The sequence below is a fragment of the Temnothorax curvispinosus genome, unplaced genomic scaffold (genome assembly GCF_003070985.1).
Source record: "Temnothorax curvispinosus isolate PA1 unplaced genomic scaffold, ASM307098v1 QBEX01002391.1, whole genome shotgun sequence".
NCBI classification, from domain to species: domain Eukaryota; kingdom Metazoa; phylum Arthropoda; class Insecta; order Hymenoptera; family Formicidae; genus Temnothorax; species Temnothorax curvispinosus.
In genome coordinates, this window is record NW_020212171.1 from 198,894 (window position 1) to 226,362 (window position 27,469).

Genomic DNA, 27,469 nt, shown 5'->3' on the forward strand with positions numbered 1-27,469 from the left:
TCTTTAAAATTTGTATAAACAAACAATCGTACGATCGTACCATTCCGATCATGTGAAAGCTCATATTCCATATTTTTAAAGAGCACGGCGACGCATGTTTAACGGTAATAAGATAAGATAATAATCTTGTGGAGAGATAAAATATAACGCGCAATTATAAATCGATCACTACCGTAACATTTCCTGCTCCTCGTTCCTCCTCGATTTTGCATTATGCATTCGGACGACTTCTACTTTCGCAGTTGTAATACGTTTCGAGTTCTAGATCTACGATAATCCTCTAAAACATGCTCTATCGGCAATTATCTTAGATCGCAATAGAGACTTTTAAATATATTTAGGGAAAATAAAAGCTTCCTCTCCAGCATGCAATAATGATCACGTTCGAAGACTTGGCTCTAGATCGCATTTCCGACCACGCCTATACGTGGATGAGAAACAGCAATAATCAGTATCGAATGATAGAGATGAAGAACAATATTTCCAACTCGCAGGAAACTGAAGATAATCGCGCGCTAAGAGCCACGTTTTATTTAAATACCGAGATACACGTTCCTCGCGTAATTATAGGCTGGAGGGGTTATCGAAACGTACGGCCGCGCCGCGTTTCTGTAATGTCATCAGCTAAGCGCTTCGAACATGATCTCAATCGACAGAGTTCTGTCAAAAGGATGATTAAACATTTAATTATAGACAGGAAAAATTTCCACCGTCTCGACCCATTTATACCCATCTGTTGAAAAATTCTACGTTGCTCGCGCTTAGCGTGAAAACCGGGTGATCCGAAGTAGATCGTTTTGTAGGACATCGAAGTAGATCGTTTTGATTTTCTTATGGAGCAAAGTGTGTAAATATAACGGCGGTAGTAGGAACAGAGTATTTGCGAAAGTCAAGAGGATATCTGATACGAGGGGGAGGGGGGGGATATTTTCCGGGTATATACAGGTTAAGAACAATTCAATTTCACATCGTGAAAACTCACGGCAAAGCATCGCAAAGCATCGTCAACATTCGATAACGTTTTATAACATTCAACGTAATCATATAAAATCTGAAATGTCAATAACGTAATGTTACCCTCTCAACGTAGTTATACACAGATAAACGACGCTCGTCGACTCGTAGGTCGATTCGATTCGTTCTTAAACTATTTTGGCACTATAATTCACGTGTTAGGTTTCTAAGCGTCGATTTCGACATCCTGAAACGCCTATGAAGCTAATAAAAAATCTTTAACATCGTGTGCGCGCTTAAATGTACACGTGTTCCGTACCTAAACGTGTATGTGCTTTTTATATTACGCATGAGCCTCGTTATATGTATATACATTCGATGTGTATATGTATACACCGACTTGTTTACTAAATACGGATGTTTAGAAATGTAATGTCTCACGCTCTAAGGAACTTACGATTACTACAATGCATAATATCGTTATAGTAGCGATTCTCGAGTGGCTTATCCTGGATCGAAAATGTTAATGAACTCATAGCAGCTACGAACCGAGACTCCAGGCATGTACGAATTTTAACCACGCGCACGCGCGCGCGCGCGTATCTATATAGGAAACGAATTTTATTTAATTTATTAACGCTTTTACGGCATTAAAACTACACGAATTTTAAAGAACCGACTTATCTATTATTAAAACTTTTCTCTTTTAAATTACGAATTTTAAATATCTGAAAAATATTTAAAAAGTAATTAAAATTTTGATTTATGAGTAATTAATTTTACCATCAAAAAGTGAAAAATGTTAATATTTTGTGAAAGAAATTCAAAATGTGACTATGCACTCTTGATGAAGAAATAGAACTTAGATAAAGATTGAGTATCGCATATGTATATTTTCTAATATCATTAATGTTAATTTCACGAAATATATGACTACGTCACTATCACAAGTCGAGTGATGAACTGTTACGTCTACGTGAAATTACGATGAAAAAGGGTTCTTACTTGCAATGCTTTTTTGATTAGCTCCTGATCGACGTACGTTACACTTAACATTAATCATTATCGCTCGTTTGTTTCGGCCGTGAAAAGTTCTCCAATCAGCTTGAACTAAATAGCACGGTCCATATAAAAGACATATTTCTTTCATATTTTAAGTTACATATGAAATAAGCGGTTTTTGTGAATTAGGAATTTAAAAAACGTAACTGCCGATCCATGTGTTACACTTTTCGTTACATGCACGAAAGAAAAAAATTTTAATTGCAATTATGCGTGGAGTGTTTTCACGGCGACCGCATCTCTCCTTCTTTGATTAAATTGCTTATACATATTACGCGCTAACTTCTTACGTTAAATCCTCCTCGTCGCATAGAATTTGCGTAGGTACTCGCGAAGGTACTCGTCTATTCGACTCAAATCTACGAGATCGTTGCCATCTGCTGAAATAGATAGTAGTAACCGACCATTACGATGCCGACTCCGTTATATAATATTCGCTACATACATTAGAGAATAACATAATTCCTACACCATTAGTACACCATTAACCGTGTGTTCGCTGCATTTTTTTTTTTTTTTTTTTTCCAATAATCCCTGACTAGTATCTTTCGTTGCAATTTATCCCGAGGATGTTGCGTCCCGACGACACACAGTCGAGAAACCGATGGCGACGACGAGGGGAGCGGGACGGCGGGGGATGGGAGATCCTTCCTTGATTGGCGCGCACATTAACTCTCTTTCTCCTCGATCGGACTCACCTCGTTCTGCAGCAGCTCGAATTTCGGACTCAAGCTCGGCAGCATGCCCCTGGTACTCGTTTTGATTTGACTGTACTTATTGTAGATGTCGAGCGATTTCTTGCGATCCATCTCGAGCGTCTCCTCGATCAGTCGCGGCGGGATGCTGCCCGCTCGTTTGTGACTCGGCACGAAGACACTGCCTTCCGGCTTGCGTGCCGCCGTCCTGTCCCCCTTGTGTTCCGGCGTAAGCGTGCCGTTACCCAGTTTACGCTGCTGCTCCTGGAACGCGTCCTCCTGAACGTCGTCCTTCAGCAGCACGCCGGTTATCACGGGCTTGTTGTTCTCCGCCTTGCTGGCGAAGTCGTTGCTTAGAGCCTTCTGCTCCATAATCTCGAGCTTGTTCGGCGTCGTGCCGTTCACTTGGAGATTCGGATTCGATCGCACGGCATCTGGGAAACTGTCGATATCCAACGAGTCCTCCCGTACCACCGCGTTCACAACATCTTGCAGAGACGACATATCTTTTGATTTTCCGAAGAACTGCGGCTGAAAGGAAACGAACATCTTCCGTGTTATAAGGATCTTTTCTGATCGATCTACATATGTATATAATAGTGTGAGATTTCAAGTATAGATTAATATCAATATCAAAGAAATTTTTCAACATTAATAATTTAAATGATTTAGCGAATTAAATCTCCAAAAATGTAAATTGTAAATTGTAAAATTAAAAATGTAAAATGTAAAATGCAAATTGTAAAATGTAAAATGTAAATTGGTAACAAAATGTAAATTGTAAATTGTAAAATATAAATTGGTAACAAAACACTTTTTAAATCTTAATTAAACTTATTTTAACATAAAAAAAATACATTAATGAATAATCCATGGTTGAAGGAATAAATTTTATTAGCTTAAGCTAGAGTCGATACAGTGTTGCGGGGGCTCTACTCTTCCTTAATTTCTATCAAAATGAAACGAAACGATAATTGCACACGGGAAAGGATTCAGATAAATTAACTACTCTCTTTACTTACACTTTTGTTCTCCTCCTCCTCTTCTTCACTAGTAAAATTTCTGGAGTCGTCTAACAGTATCTTGTCTATATCCGGCGATTTGTCGAACTCCACCCATTTCGATCGTCCCTCCAGTTTCCTCGACGGCACATCGGACTCGTAACTACCACCGTACATGGGGTAACCAAGATGGCCGGAATCGTATTCGACTTGATTGCCGTAGCGATAGCTTGGATTAGCCGAACCTTGGCTGGATATCGATAGATCTGACTGTGACAGACCGGTGTTGGTGCTCCCGAACAGTCGCGTATTTTCGAAAGCTGCATAAGACACGACAAAATAGATGATAAATCACAAAAACGAGATGTTACGCCATCACGGAGAATAATCACCTGAAGATCTGTCGTCCGGTATTTCCTCCCTGTGCACCAGAGCTTGTTGATCGGTGACACCAGTAGTCACATCATCGGACGACCCTTTGTTACCCTTCGTCTCTTCCTTGTCATAATCTGGCTGCACCTCTACCACAAATGAACACCCGCTGTCTTTGTATATTGACGTGGGTTTGTTATCTTCCATCGTTACCTGAATATAATAAAATATATTCATAAATTACGAATTATAATTATACTGTTTTCTCTTCTGTTAAAAATTAATATAAAGTATTCGAACTATACGTAAAGTATAGTCTACAGCTCTCTTTTTTGAAACAAAGGATTGATCTACTGTATTATATTTGTTTTAACAAGTACGTTTTAAATATTTTTTTGAGCAACAATCACAAGTTAAAACAAAATTCTGCTACAATCTCGAAATTAAATATTTATATACACAAAAGTAATACGTGCAGTAAGCACTAGTTACTTAATGTCGAATAATTTATGCAGTAGTGACAAAATAATAGTTCAAAAAAAAATTAAAAATAAAGTGTAACGCAAATTTCTTTCCTAAAATCAGGATGATACTCGAGGAAATTCATTATTCTGGGCAAACCTTCCAATTCTCCCACGGGAATTCGTGCGTATCTACTCAGTCCATTATTTTTTTCCCCCTTTTTTAATGCAGGCCCGAGTTACGGACCCGAATCGGCTCCACGCCTTTTCCTTGTTCGAAAGTTTGGGGCACTTTATATAGGTGCGAGAAGAACGGATTGAATCAGAGCGCGAGTAGAGCATTTAGAGAGATCGGGGTGGAAAATGAGGAAGCGTGCGAGACAGTCAGACAGACGATAGAAGGAGGAAGAGAAAGAGGGAGAAGGAGGATGTGCCGCGGTCAGAGAGGAAGAGGAAACGTAGGTGTCGGCAGAGGCGGCGAGCGGCTCGACGGACGATTTCGAGAATCTTCGACGCGAACGAGCCTCGCCGCGAATGAGACGAGGCTCGTAAGTAGGACGGATAGGTGGGGCGAAATTGCCCGGCACAACCTCCGACCTTACCAGGGTCGGCCAAGTTCGATAATTACGAATCTACTCCCCGGCCCGAAAACGAGCCCAGTCTCTGACCCGGTTACCGCGGTTACCGACGAGTCTCGCTACGGTGATTCACGTCGCGTCGTCTCATTTAGGCGATGAATATAGGGAGAAAGGAAAGGGATTCATTACAAGCGACGCGTTTTCGTCGCAACGCCGGAAATTTTCCGTAAGCCGTACGTACCGCACGTTCCTCCGTTTCCACGATAAGATGATTGTTCTTGAGCGTGAGGGTGATGATGTTCCCGTTCGCGTTCTTGCTGGTATGATTGCCGGAAGTGGTGGTGTACTCCATCACGGCCGCCGCCGCCGGGGCAACGTTTACGTCCTCCATCACCTCGGTCTCGCACATGTATCGGGGTACGTCTAGGCCATTCACCAACTGAAAATCCATAGAAATACATTCGCGCGCGATGAGGCACGCGCGAGGAAATCCAGAACAGGAATCCAGAAATCCGTTTCATTCGTCACTGCCGCGCGGCGGAGTGAAATCTCGACGAGAGCGTAAAAACGTGCGAAAAAAGGGTAAGAGAGAACATTTTTTCCCTTCGTCGATTATTAAAATACAAAGCATCAGTTTATGAAAAATTAAATCAGAAATTTAAAGAGATACTCTACGTTAATTTTTCTTTTTTTTTTTCTTTCTAAAATAGAAAAATCTGCGGCGTCGTAAAACAATTCGAAAATCTCGGCGGCGTAAACGCTCGCAGGACGGCGGTGATTTTTTGGCGATGTCCGAAGAATGCTTCGCGCAGGATACGGGAGATTTAGTTACAGTCGATACGCGAGCGAGGCTGTCCCAATTTATGAAACGCGCGTGAGAAGAGGACGGGGGGTGGGGAAGAAGGGAGGAGGAAAAGAAGAAGGCAACGTCTCTCGTTCAGTTTTTTATCTATCGCGTCGCGAAAAGGCCATCTCGCATGCAAGTAGGTGTTCGCGTGTACACGGCGTTCACCTATACGCGCGCAGATGCATGCCGGTTACGTCGTTCTCCGAGTGCCTTGTGCCAAAGGGTACTGAACCTGACCCAAGGGGCATTGCTCTTGCGCTGCGTCTCTGCGTTCCTTTTCTGTTAGATCGCTACACACACCGGTCGTCACGTTAGCCAAAGCGAGCAGGTATCATTGCGTGGCCCAGGCCTCGGTACTTCGGCTGAGTGGCAGTCGAAAATACGCGCCGAAACACGGAGCGTAGAATACACGCGCGAGTTATTATCGTCGGCGAGCGAACGCGCGCGCGCGCGCGCGTGTACTTGTCCTCTAAAATCGGTTCGATGAAAACGCTACACTTTAATACACGTTCACAGATTACGCAGCCACCTGTCCCAGATTGTGCCCTCGTCACGTAGGCCGTGTGAAAATTTTATTCAAAGCGCTTACCGACCGTTAAACAACGGATTTTTCTTCTTGCAAAAAGTTCGATGCAGAATCGCTATATTTCTAAGTACGAGCAATTTTATCAAACTCGATAAATTTTATCAAGAAAACTAGGAAACTATTTTCCCACGCTCTCGATTGACCCCAATCTTCTTCTTAAACTACTGCTGTAACATATGGTAATTGAAAAGTTTTAACAAGTTTTCGAAAAACTCATTCGATTTCTAAAGATTGATACATCTATCGTTTTTATTTACATATATTTGAAGCCCAGCGGCATCACGTGTCGCAGAAAAGAGAACATAGATGAGTTTTGGCCGGCTGTTACGTTGGTCATACACGTGGCCTTTTACCTTTGCCATGAATCAGTCACCCGAATACTAAATAGAATCGTGAAGACATACTAGTTCAATCAATAGTTTTTGCCTTTTTTAGTCTTTAGAGAAAAATTACGTCGCCAATTAACAAATAATTGAGGCGGGTAATATCAACAAAAATAAGAAGCGTTATAAAAATGTTAACGCAATTTTGAGAACACAACCGTAACAATTCATTAATATCGAACAGGGCCGATATTAGACAACATATTCGATAAATAAGTTAATCAACGTTAATTTGTTCAATTAAATAACCGTGGAATTAATTGAATTTCCGATCCGCGTGCGCGCCTTTGTAATGGAGACCAATCGTTCCAAAATATAGCCAACAAATTACAGAAAATTGGCACATATCACGACCATGCTGTAGATGTAAATCCGCGCGTACTTGTGCGTTGCATACATACATAGACTATAATACGCGTTCGTATTGAGTCGTAGTCAATACCGTCGCTTCTAGCGGACATCCAAGCACTAAGCACTCAAGGACATTCGCCACTTTGCGTCTGGTTTTTTTGCTAACACCGTTAGAGGTTGCAGACGGTCACGACGGATGGAGGACATTTATAGGCGAACGTTCTATATACAATGACAGAATACATTACAGCGTAGACCATTATAATTTCCCAATGACTGCGCTACAGAGTTGCTTAATTGTATTTCTTGAATACATTGATGAATAATCAGCGTATAATACATGGGATATATTTTAACCGGTTTTTATATAATACTGAAAAAATTTAAGCATTAAACTGTATTAAACGACTATCATTGGTTTCAAAATAATGCTAACTTAATTTGTGATTAGTTTACGAAAATACTTACTGATTTTTGACAAGAGCTAAATTTGTTTAGATGAGATCAATTAGCGTAATTAATTTTAAAAAAGTTTGATTGTTTAAAATTAATCTAATTTAAGTACCGCACATTAGTGATAAGCAAGAGTTCTTGTAAATACGTGATATATTAAAATTATATCGTTTGCGAAAAATATGTCAGTTTACAACAATATGACAAAAAATATGTGCAAGCAATATAATACTACATTCTTCTAATTATGTAAGTTGCAATTATCATCTAGTTCAGAATTTTCTTGTTTAATAAAAGAAACGACGGCGAGAGAAGAACAAGATAGGTGGATTGAGCGGAAGAGTATAGCGAACGGAACGTGCGTTAGTTGAGGTGCCCAAAAGTAGCGTGGATATTCAATTCGTGACGCATCTTTTGACAATACCGTTAGAGGTCCCAGACGGTCAAAATGTCTAGTCTTTCTATACCACACCTCGGCTATACGAATAGATAGCCACGAACTGGATAAAAGCGGCCTTGAATTATTTCGTCATCTAAAGCAGTCTGAAATCTGATTACATATCATCACGGTGTCTGAGCTGATTAAAATCGTATAGAATAATAAATTGCCGTCGTCTAATCAAATCGTCTAAAAACATTATGTAAGTTCATTAAAGTGTAGTATTAAATTAGAGAGAAAGAGAAATAAAAGAGGCGAAGCATATCAATATAAAATTAAACTCATTTAAACAGTATGATATAGACACAAATAAATAATAAGATGTGTCGAAAAGTATCACATAATTTTACAGTATATCTTTGCAAATTTGCCGTCAATTTCCTTTCATAGAACAGAAAATAGTCATAACTACTTAACTCTTAATGCAATATTATATTATCGAGCTCTCTTCCTTTAGAGGATTGAAAAATTCATATAAAATTACATTTGCATTTGTGATTAGTAGAAGTTAAATGTGAAAGGCTAGCCAATGGTGATGCGCGATATTTCGTCGCCGAGGTCAGGCTCTAATGTGTCGTTGATAATTGATTGTTGAATGCTTGATGCACCGAAAAATAAAAAAATGACCTTGAAGGATTTTTAAGCTTCTCCGACGTAATCTGCACATCTCACATTATTTCCGTAGGCTGTCTGCGTTATTATTCACATTAAATAATTATTATTTACATTAAAAGCAAGCTATTTTATCTTTAAATTTAAAGAAAGAATTGCATATTTTACTTTATTCTTACAATTCCAGATTTAACACAAAAAGTTGCAAATGCCACATTGATCTTTTACATTGACAGCACTACATGACAAAAGCTAAGACCGTCAAGTTGTGAGAATATTTATGATGCAAATGCAAAATAAATGTGAAAAAAGTTTTTCTTTCCTCCTCTGAGATAAATAAATGTTATTTGAAATAGCTTACGTGTGCGTATTTAAATTTCGTTTCTTTGTACCGTAGCTTTTTCATAACGCGTTCTTTATTTATTAGAAAAGAATAATAAGAAATATTGCGAATAGGAGAAAACGTTGAACGAAACGAAATTATTAAAGTCGGTAGCGTTTATCATATTTTGAAACAGTTCGCGTTTCATTTCCCTTGTGCCGCTTAAATATTAATGTCAATCACTTTGGATGCTCATGCAACATTTATGGCCGACGGCAGTTTCAGAAAAGACAGCCATAGAAGATACGAAATGGCTACTCGAATTTATTTGACCTTTATAATAAAAGCGAGAGAGAGAAGGGGATAAAAAGTAGTGGCAACTTCAGCGAACGGTACATACCACGGCTTTGAGTTTCATCTTTCTATTTTAATGGCAAGCAAATATGCGCAGACTTGGAATTTTGACATTGGCGAGAATCGAACTAAATATTTGATTGCGTCTCGTAGTGAGAGGCAAAAATTTATGAATTCTGCTTGCAAATTTATAAGATAGAATTTTATCTCCCAAAAATAACATTGTCGTAAGATTTCAGTATATTAATTCAAATTTTTAACTGTGCTTTAATAAATCGATCTGTCGACTAAAACTAATTATCTAAAGATGTATCGCTCTAGAAAATTAGAAAACGTTTCCCCAAAGTGAATTATTATTCCCCTTTTTTTCTTATATATTAACATTGTTATCTTTGAAAAACTAATCTTAACATTTCTGATCTCTTTTTATCAGAAATATATGTGAGTGAGTGAGTGAGTGAGTGAGAGAGAGAGGGAGAGAGAGAGAGGGGGGAGGGAGAGAGGGAGAGAAGAGAGCGAATAAAAGTAGTTTCGGAGTTCGGGCTGTGACGGCGGTCAGCGAAATAATATTGACATAGTGCTGGCAAATGAACAGAGACCTCCTTGTGGTTCGTAGTCGAGATAAGCTAATCTCTATCATAGTCTGGTACGCCTCGCGAATATAGCAAACAACGAGCCTTATCACTTTACACCGACGTCATTCGATAACTGCGCTTCGTTGTTCCGTGCTAAAAACCTAAATTTGCCTTGTGATGTAGCGTTTTGATTATTCTTAGCATGTAGCTCTCAGAAAAATCTGATTGTTGCGTTCGTATTAATAACGTTGACTTTCAATATTATGACGTTACGTACATATAGGTGCACGTTTATTAGGTTTGAACCGTATATCTTACCTCCTAAAGCTCCATTTTTCAATGTTTCTTATTTTGTCATTTGTATTATCGATTATAAAAACTAATTTAATTTTTAATATTGCTTACGAGATATTGAAAAATGTAATATTACAATATAATGAAATTTAAACTTTTCATATGAGATTTATTTTATGAGATTATTTTCATATGAGATTTATTTAGACCTTCTATTATTAATACTAAAATCTTTGATAGTATTTTTTAGCAATATTATAAAAAAACGTTCTATTTTAAAAAATAAAATTGAAATGCAATGCCATAAATAATAGAGTTAATTGTTCTGCGATGAAGAAATTCCGTAATCAGTGATAAGAGGCAGGGGAAGGAGAAGTAGTAAAAGAAAGAAGCAAGAAGAAGATGAAAGGAGAAGAGAATAAGTGGGGAAGGGCAATAAATATTTTTTTGCTAATTGCACATCACATTTCTGAGTTTTCTACAAAGAATTAAATATTTCTAGTAAACAATTATCCTGTTGGACCATTGTGAAATAATATAAAATAATCAATATCTATTTGTAGCACTTGATTATTTTAATAGTTAATGCTTCTCTTTTCAACATTAGTTGAAATAATTTAATCACAATCAAAGATGGAGGAAAGAGTGGATATGCAAGGGAAGATGGAGAATAGGAGGGGGGGAGAGCGAGAGAGGGGAAGGGTGATGGGATGGGCGACTGCCGCGAAATAATCGACTATCCGAAAGGGTCGGTGGCAAATAACTATAATTTCTTTTGGACCCGGCTACACAGCCGGGGTTTGAGCGAAATGGACAATACGTAGGATAAGAGCGAAGAAGACCAGGATGCGGGCGGGAGGAGGGAGGGAGGGAGGAAGGGGGAAGCGAGGGGAAATGGAAGAAAGAGAATAATAATAAGAAAACGAGGACGAAAGAAGAGAAGAGAGGGAGAAAGGAGGAAGAGCCGCCGTCACACACAGTGCGATGGTGGAAGCAAGACGTTGACGGGAGGATAGGTCTGGCTGCGCTCGCGCGCACGCGAAGCTGATCAGAAGAAGTATAGAGAAAGAGAGGAAGACGGTGGTGGGGTGAAAGCGGACCCAGGCGCACGGGTGCAACGACCCCTTCGGTTAGGTCAGCCACCCCGCGGACACGATACAACGCGGCGAGAGCGGGTCCGGTCCGACGGACCGAGCGGGCCCGCGCCGCGCGCATGGTCAGAAAGACGGGTGCATGGACGTGCGGCCGAATAAACGGGTGGTTAAAGCGAGGCGCACCGATGGACAAATGTACGGCCGAACCGCCAAACCGCCGCGCGCCGTACGGGCGCGATCGGCGCGGATAAAGAGGCCCGGGGAATCGCGCGAGCCGAGTGGATCTCGCGCGCGAGATACGTACCCGCGTAACATTGTAATCGTGAGTCGACCAGCGAGATGATGATGACGACGACGACGGCGACGATGATGATAGATAGAAGAACGATTCGAGTCAGATATATGAGATTGATCACTTAAAAAAGATTAATAAGGAAAAGCGGACAGGTGGCACGTATTTGTCTATAGCTATCAGAAGTATGTCGGTAAAGAATTGTTTGTTCGGATGAAGCTCTTTGCTGATAAAAAGATCTTCCATGGTTTTGTTTTCCACGCGTTGATACGTCGCATTAGGCTTTAAACTTAACATATATATACATTAATCTTCGAGAGAACACTGTTAAATATCAAAGGATGAATTTAAACCAATGAGTTAAATAACATTTTGTTATTTTTAGCTACCATGTGTGTCGAAATTTATTTTAACATGAAACAGTATTATTTTAACTCCATTGGTTTAGTGAAATTAACATTGTTTTAATTAAGTTAACGATATACTGAATTGGAACAGTAGCGACCTGCAGGAATGGTTAAAAATGACTCAAATTGAGTATAATTTGACACTACGAATTTTACAGTGAATATAAATGCCATTTAATTTAATTTTATATAAAAACTGGTCGTATTTTAATTTTGCAACTTATATTTTAGTGAGAATGTAATGCGATACACATTTAAATGTGATATCTTATTCGCATTAATTCAAATATTGAGGGTTTGATTTTGAATTTCAATAATTATTTAAAAATGGTCAAACTGATTAAAATAAATGCTAGGAGTGTACTAGGAATTTAATTATTTATACATTGTTTAAAGACTATCTTAGCCAATCCGATTATCGATTAATCAGGACAATATATGTGCGTAAATGCTTTAACTTTATTAAATTCTATTTTTAATGTGAGATACACGTTACCCTCCTGATAATAAACATTTATGGGAAATGAACATAAGAGACGGAAATAAGTATGAGAGAAATCTGATGCCGGGAGAAATCCACGCGCGGCTATTAATTGATCGGAGATTTATTTCAAACTTGACGCACGTTACATATTGAATGCATTGAAGAGTAGCCGGGATCAATACGTAACGCAATGAATGGCTGTGGCAAACTCTATTGAGAAAATGATACACGATACGCGACGATATATCGAAGAATTGTCGTGCAATACGACCGAGAAATCGATTGAATTCCGTATAATGCTCGACCGTGAAGCGGCTCTGCACTCGTCATTGATGGGCGATGAGCGACTTGTGTCCGTATCTAGAATTGCGATATTTAATTTCATAAACCGCTCGTTTCCTCAACTTTAGTTTACCTTATTGTTAGTTAATTTTTCGTGTACTTTTAATTCTAATCTCGGATATTATACCCCATTTTTTAATTACACAACGCTTCGAAGTTCGTCGTGTATATATTCACAAAAATGTTCTATGAGATAAATGAGATTTTAGGACAATGTGCATTTCCGCATATGCTATTTATATTCGAATTATATAAATCACGAACAGGTCGTTGTCTGTCTACGGAAGAATGCAGCAAACGTATTCGCCTGAGTGCTCGCAGGGAGCCTTGTAATAATAAAACGAATCCAGAACAGAGATCTCGAGAGGATTAGGAAAAAAGAAGCTCGACGATTGCAACATCAACATGGAATTCCCAATTTCGCACGTTAATCCCCTGTCAATTCCCCCTAAAACCGCATATAAAAATAACATTCCGCGTATCTGAGAAGAGTACAGGGAAAATATTCTCCGACGTCGGTTTTACGATTCGTAAGCAAATAGAGCGTCGCCGGCGGCCTCGATAAAGCTGTCCGCGGCAAGGAGCGGAGTCTTAGAAAATCCACTGTCACTCGCGTTCTTTTTAACTTTCTAAACATCCCTTAAATAGCCGCTAGCCACGCGGTCCGTTCTATTTTTTGCGGGGGAATGACGCGTGTGCAGTGCGTCGTATCGGCCACGCTTCGGGTGCATAGAGCGAGAGCGTCTAGCGGCGGCGAACGCCGCGCGGCCGACCGGCCGGCCGGTTGCCGAAGAGCGAGGGGGAGATCAGCGGCAACGACGACGACGACGTCGGCGGCGGCGGCGGCATAGGGGCAATCGAGGGCAACGCACCCGGTCAGCCTTGGCATGAATTGAATCTAGCAATGCGAAAGTAAGGTTAGCCGGCGCATTAACGCGCCCAGTGACCTAACTTACCTCCTCGCGCTCGATCGGCGCGGCATTCCCCCCTCGCTCCTATTCCGATTTTTATTTTAGCACCGGACGCTGCAATCGCACGGCGAGCGACCGGGAGGACGACCGGCGTCGGCAGGGGAGCCAGAAGGAAGGGGGGAGAGGGGACTAGTTTTCACCGGTTTCGGAGCGAGCTATAATGTCTTCGCGAAGTCTTCGCGAAGCAAGCGAGCGATTTTTCGAAGCGCGGATCGCTTTCTCTCACGCTATCCCCGCGCGCATGTATTTATGTATATACAATATGCACGCTCGGCAGAAACGACGATTTAATATGCATATAGCCCGCGCTCAAAACGAAGTTTCGTCCTCGCGATTGCAAGATGCGATCGGCCATTGAAGTCCGGTATGGATAAATAGGGTGACTCACGGGGAAAGTATGTAGCACGTACATTACTTTTCTTCTCTTTTTTTTCCAAGTCGTTCGGGTTATCGCAATGCGCCGGACTCGGTGCCGCGGCTAAGAAATTTCGTGGTGTCTGCTTTGGATAAAAATAAATGGCCATGTGCGGCGGCACTTAATCGCGTCTAAGAATGAGTTTGATCGCTCTCGAGTGCGAACGCCTCTTTGCATTCGAAATCACTTTCGATGTCAAGGCGTGGCACTCGAATCAAGCCCGCCACCGTCACGTTAAACTGGGCAATATATTTTCCACTTAATTTCTTGTGGAGAAAATATTAACGTTATATTATTAATAGTTATATATTAACTATTAAATTATGTTATATTAACGATATAAGGTATATATAGTTTAATAATTATATTATTATTAACAATATTATTTAATATTAATAATACATACTATTAGATTAGTATTAATAGTGTATGAATAAATGGATGAGTAACCAAAGACTCGATTTTGAAATTAACAAGAAATAGGGAAAAAGAGTGCTTCAGCTGAAGACGGTTCTAAATAAAGCCGAAACGTACGATTTATAACTTTGAATTGTTAATTAAATGTTACGTATGGTTAATTCACGCGCGACTAATCGCGTTTGCCTCTCATTTTTTCCTTGTTGTTTGTGAATATAGTTAATGTAGCAAAAATGCCAAGAAGTATCAAATGTCAAGAAATATCGAACTTCAAACATTGAACTCGTTATAAAAGAAAATTGCATGATTCACTTCATGCATAGTAAATATGTAAAAGACCGTGTCTTTTTTATATCGTTAAGTGTACGCTTCGCAGAACATTGAACCGTACAAAGGTATTTCTCTCTGGAAATAAAAGGTTTCGAACTCATAGAATACAACAATTTGGATTCTCCAAGCTAGAACGATGTTCAATGAGGAGGGAAAAGACAATACGACGTTCGTCGCGATGTTCAGTTAGGATGAATCATTTTTCAGTCTAATCTAACACTTTATCGCGTCTCTGCTTAACGCGTATCTCAAAATATCGCGACGGAAACTAAGCCAGCCGACGAGTGGAAGCTAAGTATCGGCGCACGAGTCGCAGAGTAAACCGACTATGCGTAAACAATGACACACTTTCTCGGCGCTCGGTCTGTCGCTATCGCTACGTCCGTTCGCGTTGCATATGTAGTACATAGCGATTATTGAAATCCAAGGCCCGTATTCAGAATGCATTGGAACAAAAGGCCTTTTCTTTTTGGTAGCTGCTCTTCCCTTTGCTCGTCATATGAAACAGGCGCTGTGTGTTCGTGTCGTGGAATAAAACAGATAAAATAAAAGGATGTACGGGGTGAAAAGGCTGAAATGCACATCAGTGCATTATTAAATAATGCCGGCGATTTCGAAGAATATTTCAGTGCGATTGATCGCTCGTGCGTATGTAATTTTACTTGAACATTTTGAATAGGTTCCCCAATTTTTTTTTTTTTTTAAGGAGAGAGGAAAAAGGAAAAGTTGCTTCAAATTCTTCGCAACTATAAAGCTCCTTGAATCGAGTCCGCAAAAATTCTCGTTGTGAAAAAAATACGTTCGCGATCAAGAAAAGGCGAGGAGGCGGAGGAAGAGGCAAGAGTATTGTGCGTGTAAATGTGCGTACAGAGATGCGGGCACTCTACGACGTAGCCGAAGAGCGCGAGAGACGTGCAGAGCAGCGAAGTACTGCAGCACATGTATTTGTGTGCGTGTGCATGTATGCGTGTCGAGAGGTGCAGCGATGGTACGAAAGAGCAACGGCTCTACGGATAGGGGGTGGGGCGGGAAAGTGTGATTTAGAGGGGGCGGCGGAAGGGGGGCTGGCGCGGAGGGGGGCGAGTTCCGCGGCATGCAACGCATATGCGTTTGCGGGGACTAGGTGGGGGGCTAGAGCAAGCGTGGCGGGGGTAGCGCGCCGTTTTTGAAAAAAGCGCAAGGCTTTAAGAAGGCGCGCAGTACCCCCCACCACCGAGTACTACGCGGGCAACTAGCGGCCGACATAGACAAGCCGTCGTCGCGCTTGCTCTATTACCGGAAAATAGTGCGGGTGCGACATCGGGGGCCCGCCGACCGTCGTGAAAACTCCTCCGTTCTCCGCAACTCGAACTAGTGAGAAGTGCATTCTCCTACAGAGTTTTTTTTTCCCTGGAAACGCACGTGAACCGGAATCTAACATTTAGGATATGCAAATGTGAATGAATGCCGATACGTGTTTGCCGAGTTTACGACTAATCTTGGTTGCTCGATAGAACTGCAGCTGGAAGAAATCGGACGTTTCTAAGTGTTATTTCGAATATCACCTTTTTGAGGGGGGGGGGGGAGAGGAGGCATAGTTGTTGCTCTAATTCGAGATATCAGATATAAAGATACGAATATATATGAAAAGTGCAGCTTTCTTTATGCTTGTTGCTGACATACTTGCTTCTGGTGCACGTTACAGAAGTGAAAGAACGAGCGCATTCGTAGAGAAAGCACGTTATATAATTCACGTGCATTACAAATCGCGTCTGTTTTATATATCGAGACACCAATTCTTGACTCTCACTTTTATTTTATATTTTGTTTGAAACATTTTCATTTCTCTCGTATTTTACTAATATACATTTGACTCTCACTTTTATTTTATATTTTGTTTGAAACATTTTCATTTCTCTCGTATTTTACTAATATACATTTGAAAGACATTAGCGTTCCATCTTTTTCGTCTTTCGATCGAAAAATCGCGGAAATAGACCATGAATAGAAAAGACCTGCTGTACAATTTTGTGATATGTATTGACAATGCAATCGATGAGCTTCAGTGATGATGGAAAATTGACAAAGTAGTGATAAAACACTAAAAAAAGAAACTTAAAATGTTGACGTCAGTCTGTGATAATTGTGTGAATGTGAATTAATATCGGTATATGTGTATATGTGTACGTTCGCCGAGTTGCAACCAATTTTGCAAACTTGAAGAAGTCGGATATATTTCCAAGTGAAAGCTTGCTTCCAAAATAGTGTAGAATATTCTCTCTTTCCCTCTCTTTTCTATAAAGAGAAATGAATTTAGAATAATGCAAACGATGTGGGCATTCGACAAACATACTGCTTTGTCGCGTATATATCGTGTGTTCACATCGGCGAAATTTACTTTTCCACTTTCGCGGAAGGACTGTTCGTCCTGAATTATTTTGAATTGTTCGTTCGCTGTACAGCCTCGCTTCTGGTCGTTCCCAAGTGCATTTAATTCTGTAGGGACATGTGTGATCAATGAAAGTTGGCGCTGCTCGGTCGCTGCTTTGCTCCGCTTCGGTCCTGATTCGCGCGATAAATTCTCTCTCGCACGACAAAAACTGTTAGCCACGTGTACGTTTTGCGTTTTCGTTCGAATTCAGCTCTTCCACGGATATTTATTCGGACTCCAGTATCGAGGGTGTTTGTTTAAGATGGTTCGACGTATTTGTGGTCGGTTGAAAATAATTCATTTCGCAAAATATACATGACGGTAATGAAAGTTATAATTTAATCTATTAATAATAATGCTTCTCAAAAATTTCTATAATTGGATTACAGCGCTCAATGTTGTTGCAACAGAGTTGCAAAAGAGAGATATTTTGCGCGCCGCCGCGCAGAAAACTGGAAATGATTGACCGCAATTTTATTAGAAAGTACGCGAAGGCGACGACGCGAGAGGCGAAATTAGAGAGGCGGATTACCGGTACTAATAATGAAACCGTCGCGTCGTTCGAAATGAAACGAATCGCGTCGCATGGAAAGCTGGCCCGGTTTAATTGCAGAAGTCAAACATCGTATGCAACTTTCACCGACGTCTGTGTTTATGCATTATATGCCCTTTTGCTCCGCAGACCACGGTCGAGGGGGCAGTCGAACACGGTGGTAAAGGAAGGCGTATAATATATTTCATTAGTGGGCGAAGCTTTCTTCGCCATTATTCGACATACGCTACGCGGCGTCGCCGTTAACTTTGCAACGAAAGAAATCTTTTTCTACTTGAAACATTTCAATTTTGAGAGAGACTTAATTTTACTAGAATCTTATCGTTTCAGACTTTACTGAAAATCGAATGACTGTGTACGACTACGTAATCGCGCTATTTGTACCGGGAAAATTTATTATTGTTAATAAGAATAATTAAGATACCTAATCATTTTTGGCGAGTAAGATAAATATTTGTAATCAAGAAGATCAATATCTTGAAACTTGATTTTGGAAAAAAGAAACGCTGATATATAAACGGTGTTTACTCCTTTTTACTCCCTTTACTTCTTTTTTTTTTCTAAACTCGTTTTCAAGTTTCACGTTTATGTAATCGATGATAAGATATTTATATAATAAATTATTTATATACAATATAGTTATATCGCGCATGTTGCTGCATTGGGAGTTAAAGTTAGCAGCGTACTTGGAGTGCACTTTTCTTGACCTTCGCTCGCACCGACATTTGCATCTGCACCGCCACGACCGCGACCGGTGGGCACGACGAAACCGAGCGCGGATAGAACGAAAACAATTTGCGGTAAACACGCGTCGGCAGAAACGCTGAAAAATTCAGCTAAGCGCCAGTTATCGCGATCGCATATACGCGAAATTAAAATCAGGTCAATCCCATCGTTCCTCCGCGCCAAGCAGACGTACGGTATTTTTGGCTGAGTCATACGCACATACGTAAACAATAATGTGTGCGTGATGTATATGTACACGTGCGTGCGTTGTGCGTTTGCAACGTTGTGCTCGCCTACACACAAGAGAGCGATTGCACGCTCGCCCGGGGCGCGTATAACACACGCAGCTCGAACAATATGCACCGCATGCGTCGTCAATTGGTAGGCAAAGTTAATGGATTCCTCTACGTAGGCTCAGCAAACGCGAATTTATTGGCCACGTGCACAATGCGTGAACGCGATCTGTTATAACTCTGTCTGCGAAGGACTGTTGCGGATACGAAAATAAAAGTTGGAACTGCAGCTATATGATTGGAGAAATTGGAGAAACTCGGATATTTATGAAACAACTTGATCAAATTTCGCGAATCCTCCGGCTATCGTTAACATTTTTAATTTAAATCAACTTTTGCCGCTCGGTATCGTGGTTTATTCAGGATCTAATTATATCTGGTGTTGATTAATGAGCTCTATGAATTTCTGAATATTCTGTATGTTCCAACTCGAAAAATCTAAGACAGCTACCCGCAATAACAATTCTATTATTTTAAAATATAATGTAAGGTAATTATAAATCTCTGAAATTTAGAATTTATTCGGGATCTAATTATATCCGTGTAGATTAATGAGCTCCTAAATATTCTGTATGTTCCAACTTAAAAAGTCTAATCACCCATAATTAGAATTCTATTATTTTAAAATAATGGTGATTATAAATCAAGTTTAGAGTTTTTAATAAACAAGAAGATATTTTTAACTTTACTAAAATTAAAATTTCCAAGGGTATATTTCAAAGAAGAGGGAAATGATAAATAACTTAATTGTATATAAAGAATTGATAACTTTAATTCTTTCTGCACCGTTAAAGTTTTCGAATAATCAAAAAATATTGTTCAAAGTTTGCAAATAGTGAGTCATACGAAGACGAGTTACGTTAATTTTAAATAGGCAGGACTCAATCTACACTCGTTCGGTAATGATGCGAAAAAATAACGTTTCAATCTTAAATTTTCTTCAAAATAAAGTTGTTCATCTTTAAAGTAATATCTTCTTATTTCAACATCAATCTAAAATTCTAACTCAATCTCAATATGCGGTACTGTAAAATGTAACGAAATCTCGGTCGAATTTGAATTCTGAATTTATCGAGCATGGACTCAATTACGCGAGAATTGTATATATAGACAAGCGTGTGCGCGTTGATATTTTACGAGGAGGTTTTTAGCCGGAAGGAATCCGCCAACCGAAAGGGTCAAGCGAGACGAATGGGCGCAACACAGCGCGGCGATGCATCGCTATTAAATGCAAAGCGTTATAACGGTACATCCGTAGCCATAGATTTCGGCTCCTCGCGGTCGCTATATAATGTCTGCTTTGCACGTGCGATCGGTAGGGAGCCGCGCGGACTCGGTTCGGCGCAACAACCGTGACAATTGTATACGTACAGTACGTACATCCTTACGTCCCCATCGTGCAATCTGGGGCAAGTTCCGTAAATGTTTGCCGCATGTCCTATTACGGCACAGCATCAAGATTTAAACCAAGGCCGACGGTATTTGCGTGGTTACCGTATTATGTAAGCTAATCGAGCATGCACATACGAGGATCAAACGGGCTAGTATCGATTCCATTAAAGTTCATAACGTATTCATGTCGCGCTAGCCGTGTTAAGCACTTCTCCCTAGATTTCCTCTCAAGCTACTCGCCGGTCTTCCCTCTCGCGACTTACGAAAAATCTTGCCCCAATTAGCAAAGGGGTCTCGCGTGCGGTTTTATCATTATTCTAAGTAAGTCTTTTTTTATTACAACATGGTCCACATTCTTAATACAATTACCTCGTAATTTTATCGATGAAGAGAAATTTATATCTGATTAAATTCTATCAAATTCTACGTCGCGCGCGACTTTCGTCCGACCAAAAGTATGCTGATCGATGATCCCCGTTGGTAGCAATATTCTATTCGTACAAGATTTTTCTTGCCCGCTTGGGAAGGTTGTTAAAATATCGTTAACTTACGTCTTGTGCGGAGAGAACCCTCGTGGCAGCCTCAACGGGAACATTTCCGGAATGCGGATGATGATGCTGCGACTCGACTGCATTATCGCGGTTGCAGACGTTCTTGTACCAGGGTAAACCGTTCCCGCTGTCCCTGTCGTTCCGATACTTTCGCCACACGTGCCTGATACGCATATTAGAAAAACATATAGCTGGCTGTGCGTGTCAAAAAAAATAACCGACCGGCCCGGCACTCCGCGGATGGCGTATCTCTTTCGCAATAAGCAAAAATTAGCATACCTGACGCCGAAGGCGATCCCCAAGGCGATGATCAGCGGTAATAACGTCGATATGCATGCAAGCAAAACGGTCTGTATGTCTGAAAAGTTGGCAAGGATACCTGAAATACAATAATCATAAAATTCTTGAAGCGAAAGTATACGATAATAACTTGAATCTTTTACTAGCTGATCCTTTCGTATGATTATCCTGTCAGAGCTTATTCGTATCGCGCACGGCGTATCGACAGAAACGGATATGTACAAATAAATAAATCTGTGGCGATTATCTCACAACGACGCTGGTGGTACTACACACTAATGTCTCGGTTTATTTCGAATCCTTTTCGAGGCACAACTGAATAAAAAAAAAAAACGATTCCTTCAAAAATCTGTTTTCAGTATTTATAAACGGAAGAGTTAAAAACGCAAACTTCTCATAAACAAATGAGTAAACTTCATAAAATAGAAATATCGTTTTCTTTATTAGTTTCCATCACATTTTTCAGGATTAAGCTTTTGCCGGGTAGAATTGAATTTTTGTCGTGATAAGTTTATCTGAAAACAGACATCCTCCTGAATCTTCCCGGCCCTCGCTAGACGACATTTCCCAAGTGACTTTAAGTCGGCCGACTTTGAAATACAGTCAAGAGATGCGTCAAGACGGCTTCGTTGAAAATCCAACGTCTTAAACCTTTCGAATGCATAATTAATTAAAATTCGGACCGTGAAGAGGCGACGCCACCCACACTTCGCTGTCTTTATCAAACACTTTTATATATAGCTTTCTTCGCGGTACACCGTGCTACTTACTGTGATCGAGCTCGTCTTGCTCGACGAGATACTCCGTCACGTTGTGGACGCGATGGTGAGGTTTGATAGTGGTGACGACCGCAGGGTCGCCCGTCATCGCTGCGGACGGATTAGTCGTCTCGGCGTTGAACGCGGCCGCGACCACGTTGGAAGGAAGGAATGTCATCGACGTGAGATTCAGCTTTTCCGCCGTCGTCGTTCTGTCGTACGCTGTACGATTCTGTGCTATCGTTTCCGCCATCCCGATGCATCACCCAAGAGATCCAATCGGTCCAAGCGAATCCGCGTCGATCGCGTAGAATGATGAGCGGCAAGGGGCCCAAGGGCAAAGCTAACGCACGGGTGATTACGCGTGCGTTTGATCTTTTGTTTCCGCGATCATCCCGCCTCTCTGTCTCCCTTTGACATTTCGCTACCACGACTAATCCAATTGCGAGTCAATCTATCGCATTTAATTCGGTTTTCCCTCTCTCGCTTCAAAAAGATACGCAGAAATTGCTCGCTGATAGATTAATGCATCGGAAACGCGTAGGAGCCTTACATTTTCACGTGCGTGCGTATATATATATGTACATATACATGCAATCGCCCACGCACGTCATTTCATCTTTGTGAGCTTTCACGTCGAACTAGACTATTAATGCGGTACGAGATCGTCGTTCTGTCACCTTTACTTTAAATGGTAACGATATCAAATGCAATGTTAAAAACATGGTGATAAAGAGATAAAAACCTCTCTGTCCCGACTCTTTCCTTACATTATTAAACGTACTTTTTGCCGCTCTATCTCGCGCTTCAGCTGTCAAATAATACGTTGAAAAAATAGCGGCTTACAAATTACATTGGGAAAAAATTTACAGAATAACGATCTTCTTCATCTGCATTCACTTGATCCTCTTTTTCTCGTCCTTATCGTTTGCCTTCTCACTATTCGCATGGCCGTCTGTCGTAAAATTTATTCTTCTCTTTCTGGCAAATCTGGATGCGTCACTGCAACAAATTTTGTTTCTCTGGTTAATTAAAAGTACGATCTCAGAGTTGTATAATATTTGTGACATACTTTTATTTTCAATTTTCTAAACGCAAAACGACATGATTTCTTCGCCCTACCTTTAAGATACTCTACAATCAATAAGTAATAAATTAAAGCTTCAAAGGTCGACGATCGAATCAAGTTTGAAAAGTTTTAAAAATAACAGAACATTTAATTAACTTTGAGCCAACTCTTCAATTCTAGCTAAAGTTTAATCATCGAGCTAACATTTTGATAACTGTTAAGATTTAATAATCTCTTGCTAGAGAGACCGAGCGCGTACAATCTAAAGAGGCCATCATCGCGGTTTACGGGAAATTTCGGAGCATCTTGTACGGGGAGATAGGCGCTTCAAGATTCCACAGTACTGTAAGCGCCTTATGTAGGCTATAAGCCTGCGATTATGCCAGCCGATACATACGCAAGCGACACGCCGCGAAAATCATCCAGGCGACGACGATGGGGCCGCCGGCGCCGCGCGCCGTCGTCGTCGTCGGGCGATGGATATTCGATGTACTCGATACGCTATGTAGCGCGCATAATGCCGCTGCGTGCTGCGATATATGCATGCCGTGGCCTGTTTGACGGACCTCGGCTTCGGTCTCGCAAAGTGCACCGTAGCAACGCGCGCGCCGGCAGCATTCTATGCAACGAGGGCAAGGGTATATATGCGGGGATAAAGTTCAATCTGGCGTTAAACGTGCCCGCTGCATCGCGGTTCTCGTAACACCGCGGATTATCCTGTTCGGGACTGCGGGGCGATAAAGTAAAAATCGAAGTAATCCCGCGGTCCCGCGCGCACCCCGTATAGTGCCTTTGTATATACGGTATTCGCTAACTCGATGGGATGCGAATATTCGCAACCTCTGCGCTACTCCGTCCCACCGGCACCGGTGTAAACTACTCTCTGTACGCGAATATATTTAATTATAAAATCATAACGCGTAAACAACTTTGACCGACGAGAGCATTAACATTGCAAAATTCTTAGCAGAATGTATTCTATACTGCACATGGTTATTTAATTATAACAACATTCTTAGCGGAATATACATTTTATCAGTCAAAATACTTATATTATGCTTCTGCATTTAGATATTTTCGCGTCTTTAGCGGTCTTCAAAGTGCGAAATCAACCAATATAAGAATATAAGAAAATTGATATAAGAAAATTCTATGTGAGAATGCTATTATAAAATGCTGTAGGAAAATAAAAATATTACTGTAAAAATACATATACATAAATTTTGCTATGGATATAATTATGCATTCTGGGATAAATAACATTGTTATGTAGAGTTCTTTCGCTATTTTCTGGCTTCGTGATGGTTTAGCTTAGCGTTACAAGTTTATACGGACATTTCGGTAAGAAGAAACTGTCGTAGAGAAGCGGAGGATGCCGCAGCAATTACGTAAGTTTTCCGGGACTCTTTCGCGGCAGATTGCGGGACTCCTGGAGATGGGAGGGACGGCGAATAGTCCGGATCATAAGTCAGCTTCTCCTTCCGCGGATGACGATCCCATCTTCTGGCGCGACGAGGCAGTCGTTTCTCATATACGCCTCGCCTGCATCGGTGCAATGTCCGATGAAAAATGGGGGAATGGGAGAGGGGGGAGGAGGAGAAGGAAGAAGAGGAGGAGGAGGAGGCTGCAAGGTCCAGGACCGCAGTTTGGGTGAAGCTGTTCGACGCGTCACGGCAGCTCTTTTCTAGATTCTCCTGTTTACAACCCTCAACCGGCTGCAAGGCATCCGCAACAGGCGATCGCGATCATTTTAAATATTTACTTCGGAATCCAAATTGCTTTACACAATTATCTCGACTAGTTGAAAATTCAGCACCCTCACGCTCGCATGTACATTCGTTATCCCTGTATTATTATGCAATTTGCATTAAAACTCAGCTGGATATTACAATTTTTATCTCGATGCCAAGCGGAACGACGGAAAAATGTAAAATTAAAAATGGAAAAATAAACACTTTTTTGTTCATTATTCTTTTCTCCGACCCTCTCTTTCTCTTTCTTCTCTCTCATTGTGCAGGTATGTTTTAATTAGATCTTAATCGCAAAATTGCACAATATGTATACAAAATTTTACTAGAGAATTATATTTGCATTATTCTATTTTCATACAATTTTAATATTCACTTTGTCTTTTTAAAACTTGAAACTAGCCCGCGCTTTTTCAATTTAGAATCATACAATATTCTTATAATTTACTATAATTCCTAAGTAATAATATATTAAAAATTAAATATAATTTCCTATACGTTACTGTACAAATGTGCAAAGCAAGTTTTTCAAAGCAAAAATTTGTACAAAATAGAAATATTTTTATGTTCTATCTAAATTATTGCTTTGTGAAAGATCGGCCTTGTGTATTTTCGACTTTATTTTTGCCTTTCTCCAAAAAACTTTATAGTTTGAAGTGAAATGCAATATTAATAGAAAGTTACGTCATTTTCATTTTTGATAAAGTGCCTATTCAATATTTATCCCAAATTTATCTTTAGCTTAGTGCTGCGTTGTATAATTTTTTTAGGATATGCTACTTTTTCATCTTCTATCGTTTATTTTAATCACGTGCTCGTACTGTGATTTAAACTTAATAACAATAAAATCAAATAACTAGGATTTTATGGAATTTAGATTTATAAATTAATTTTAATGCTTCCCCCAATTCATCCATGCGTTTCCACATCTATCAAGTACGTAACTGGAACAAAATCATATGTAAATTCATGCAAAATGCGATGCAACAAAATATATTTGCATTAATTGACCGCCGTGAACTTCTTAGAATCATTCGCTGCTTAACAATGATTACATAAGCCAGGACCCCCCCGTACAGGCGTCACAATCAGGAGACTTTTTTAAGTCTATCCGCTGCATTGCTCCCGTGTGTGACCTTAGAAAGTGACCAGCCTTTGAACTTATATCTATTGAACGGTACGCGACGCGCGGTTCCATTTTTTTTTCATCTAACATGCAGTGACCTTTAAAGAGACGTCGCGAACGAGTATGAGAAACGCGTATACGAGAAATCGGGTACAATAAATCTACCTCTTCCCCTAATCGAAACCCGTGTTCGATTATCGCACAAAGGCGAGGCACTGGTTGACGAGGATTCGTTTGAGACGTACCAATTGCGGTTTCCATTTTCCGGCGCGGGGCGATGCATTCGGATCGTGCACGACCCGAAGACGGAGCGAGGGACGAGCGGATTCGGTGAGGAATCCCGAGATCCGGGACCGCACAAAGTAACGATCGTAACCGGGCCGGACGTCCCGGTGTATCCGGGGACAACGAGACACGGGGAAACTGCACACACACCTCCGATCGAGCCGCGGTGGACTTGACACGGGTCGCGAAAGGGAGGCTGCGAAACTGCGAGATGAAAGCGGAGCGCAACCCCCGGTGCGCGCGCGCAGCATCCCCGGAAGCAGCCCGGCTAGATCGAGGGGTAGCCCTCGGGAACGTTTTCTCGCGACTCCTCGAATCAACGCCGAGATATTCTTATCCGCGGCCCTGTTTCCTTGACCCTTGTTCTAAATGCCCCGTAAAAAGTCAAAGATCAAAATTGTTTGCTAAATAAAATTCCTGAAACTCTCCTTGTTTATATTATTATATTTTTTAAGTGAAATTTAATCTTTTATTTTCTTCAAAAACAATTTATAGCTTAGGCTTTTTAATGATTAATATTTAAAATAATTATTGCTAGTCAAATTAATATTAATGTTATTCAAAATAAACTCTTAACGCTGTAAAACGTTTTTCGACTTTTAATCATATAAGAGCAAATATATGTATGTATTTTTTGAGAAAAAACGATGTTAAATAATTCATTTATTTATATTTGTTTTTTTTTAATCTCTTTATATTGTGATAAATAAAAAAACGGCAATATACACACTAAACTATTTTGCAACATAATCTCTGCAAAAGAAAATGTTTACATTTCTTACATATATTTTAAAATATTTTGTTGAAAGTATCTATATTATTTTTATTTTTCTCGAGTATCTTGAAAGAAGCTAGTGCACTCCAGATATTTCTAAAGCCAAGTGTAAAAAGTTAAAGCTTCTCATTCAAACTCATCGTGGGGAAGGTCAACTCTGTCTTCGTGACAATTAACGAATGAGAGGAAGTGCACACAACACTCTAAAAAACATCCTGTACTGGCGTCAATCGTGCAATTAGTAAAATAGAGCTCCCGTTTTGAGCCGGCGCAATGACACGTGACGCAGGTCCGAAATTCAACTCGCAGATCGAATCTCAATTTTTATTTTAAATTACATGAAAGACCCTAGGACGAAGCCTAATTGATCTTGACTTGCTTACAGAATCCTA

At 40.4% G+C, this 27,469-nt stretch overlaps 1 protein-coding gene across 2 annotated transcripts; it reads right to left on the bottom strand.

Moving 5' to 3' along the window:
* Positions 1 to 2,541: 2,541 nt before the first annotated feature.
* Positions 2,542 to 26,526, bottom strand: LOC112451586. Of its 2 annotated transcripts, none has more exons than XM_025011285.1 (8): positions 26,263 to 26,526; positions 22,087 to 23,076; positions 21,296 to 21,374; positions 21,017 to 21,179; positions 5,365 to 5,562; positions 4,105 to 4,297; positions 3,734 to 4,032; positions 2,542 to 3,242 (listed from the first exon to the last, which is right to left on the bottom strand). In XM_025011285.1, exons 2-8 carry the CDS (start codon positions 22,325 to 22,327, stop codon positions 2,685 to 2,687), a joined length of 1,731 nt encoding a protein of 576 aa, XP_024867053.1. In that variant the 5' UTR covers positions 22,328 to 23,076; positions 26,263 to 26,526; the 3' UTR covers positions 2,542 to 2,684. The 2 variants fall into 2 exon arrangements, with proteins under 2 accessions (XP_024867053.1, XP_024867052.1); XM_025011284.1 differs by having other exon boundaries at positions 21,296 to 21,395.
* Between the last annotated feature and the right edge of the window lie 943 nt (positions 26,527 to 27,469).

Coding starts and splice junctions, on each gene's coding strand:
- LOC112451586 (XM_025011284.1), bottom strand. CDS start 22,327: ATGGCGGAAACGATAGCACAGAATCGTACAGCGTACGACAGAACGACG. Junction 21,180..21,295: donor GGGATCGCCTTCGGCGTCAG/GTATGCTAATTT, acceptor TATGCGTATCAG/GCACGTGTGGCGAAAGTATC. Junction 4,033..4,104: donor ACCGGACGACAGATCTTCAG/GTGATTATTCTC, acceptor TGTCTTATGCAG/CTTTCGAAAATACGCGACTG.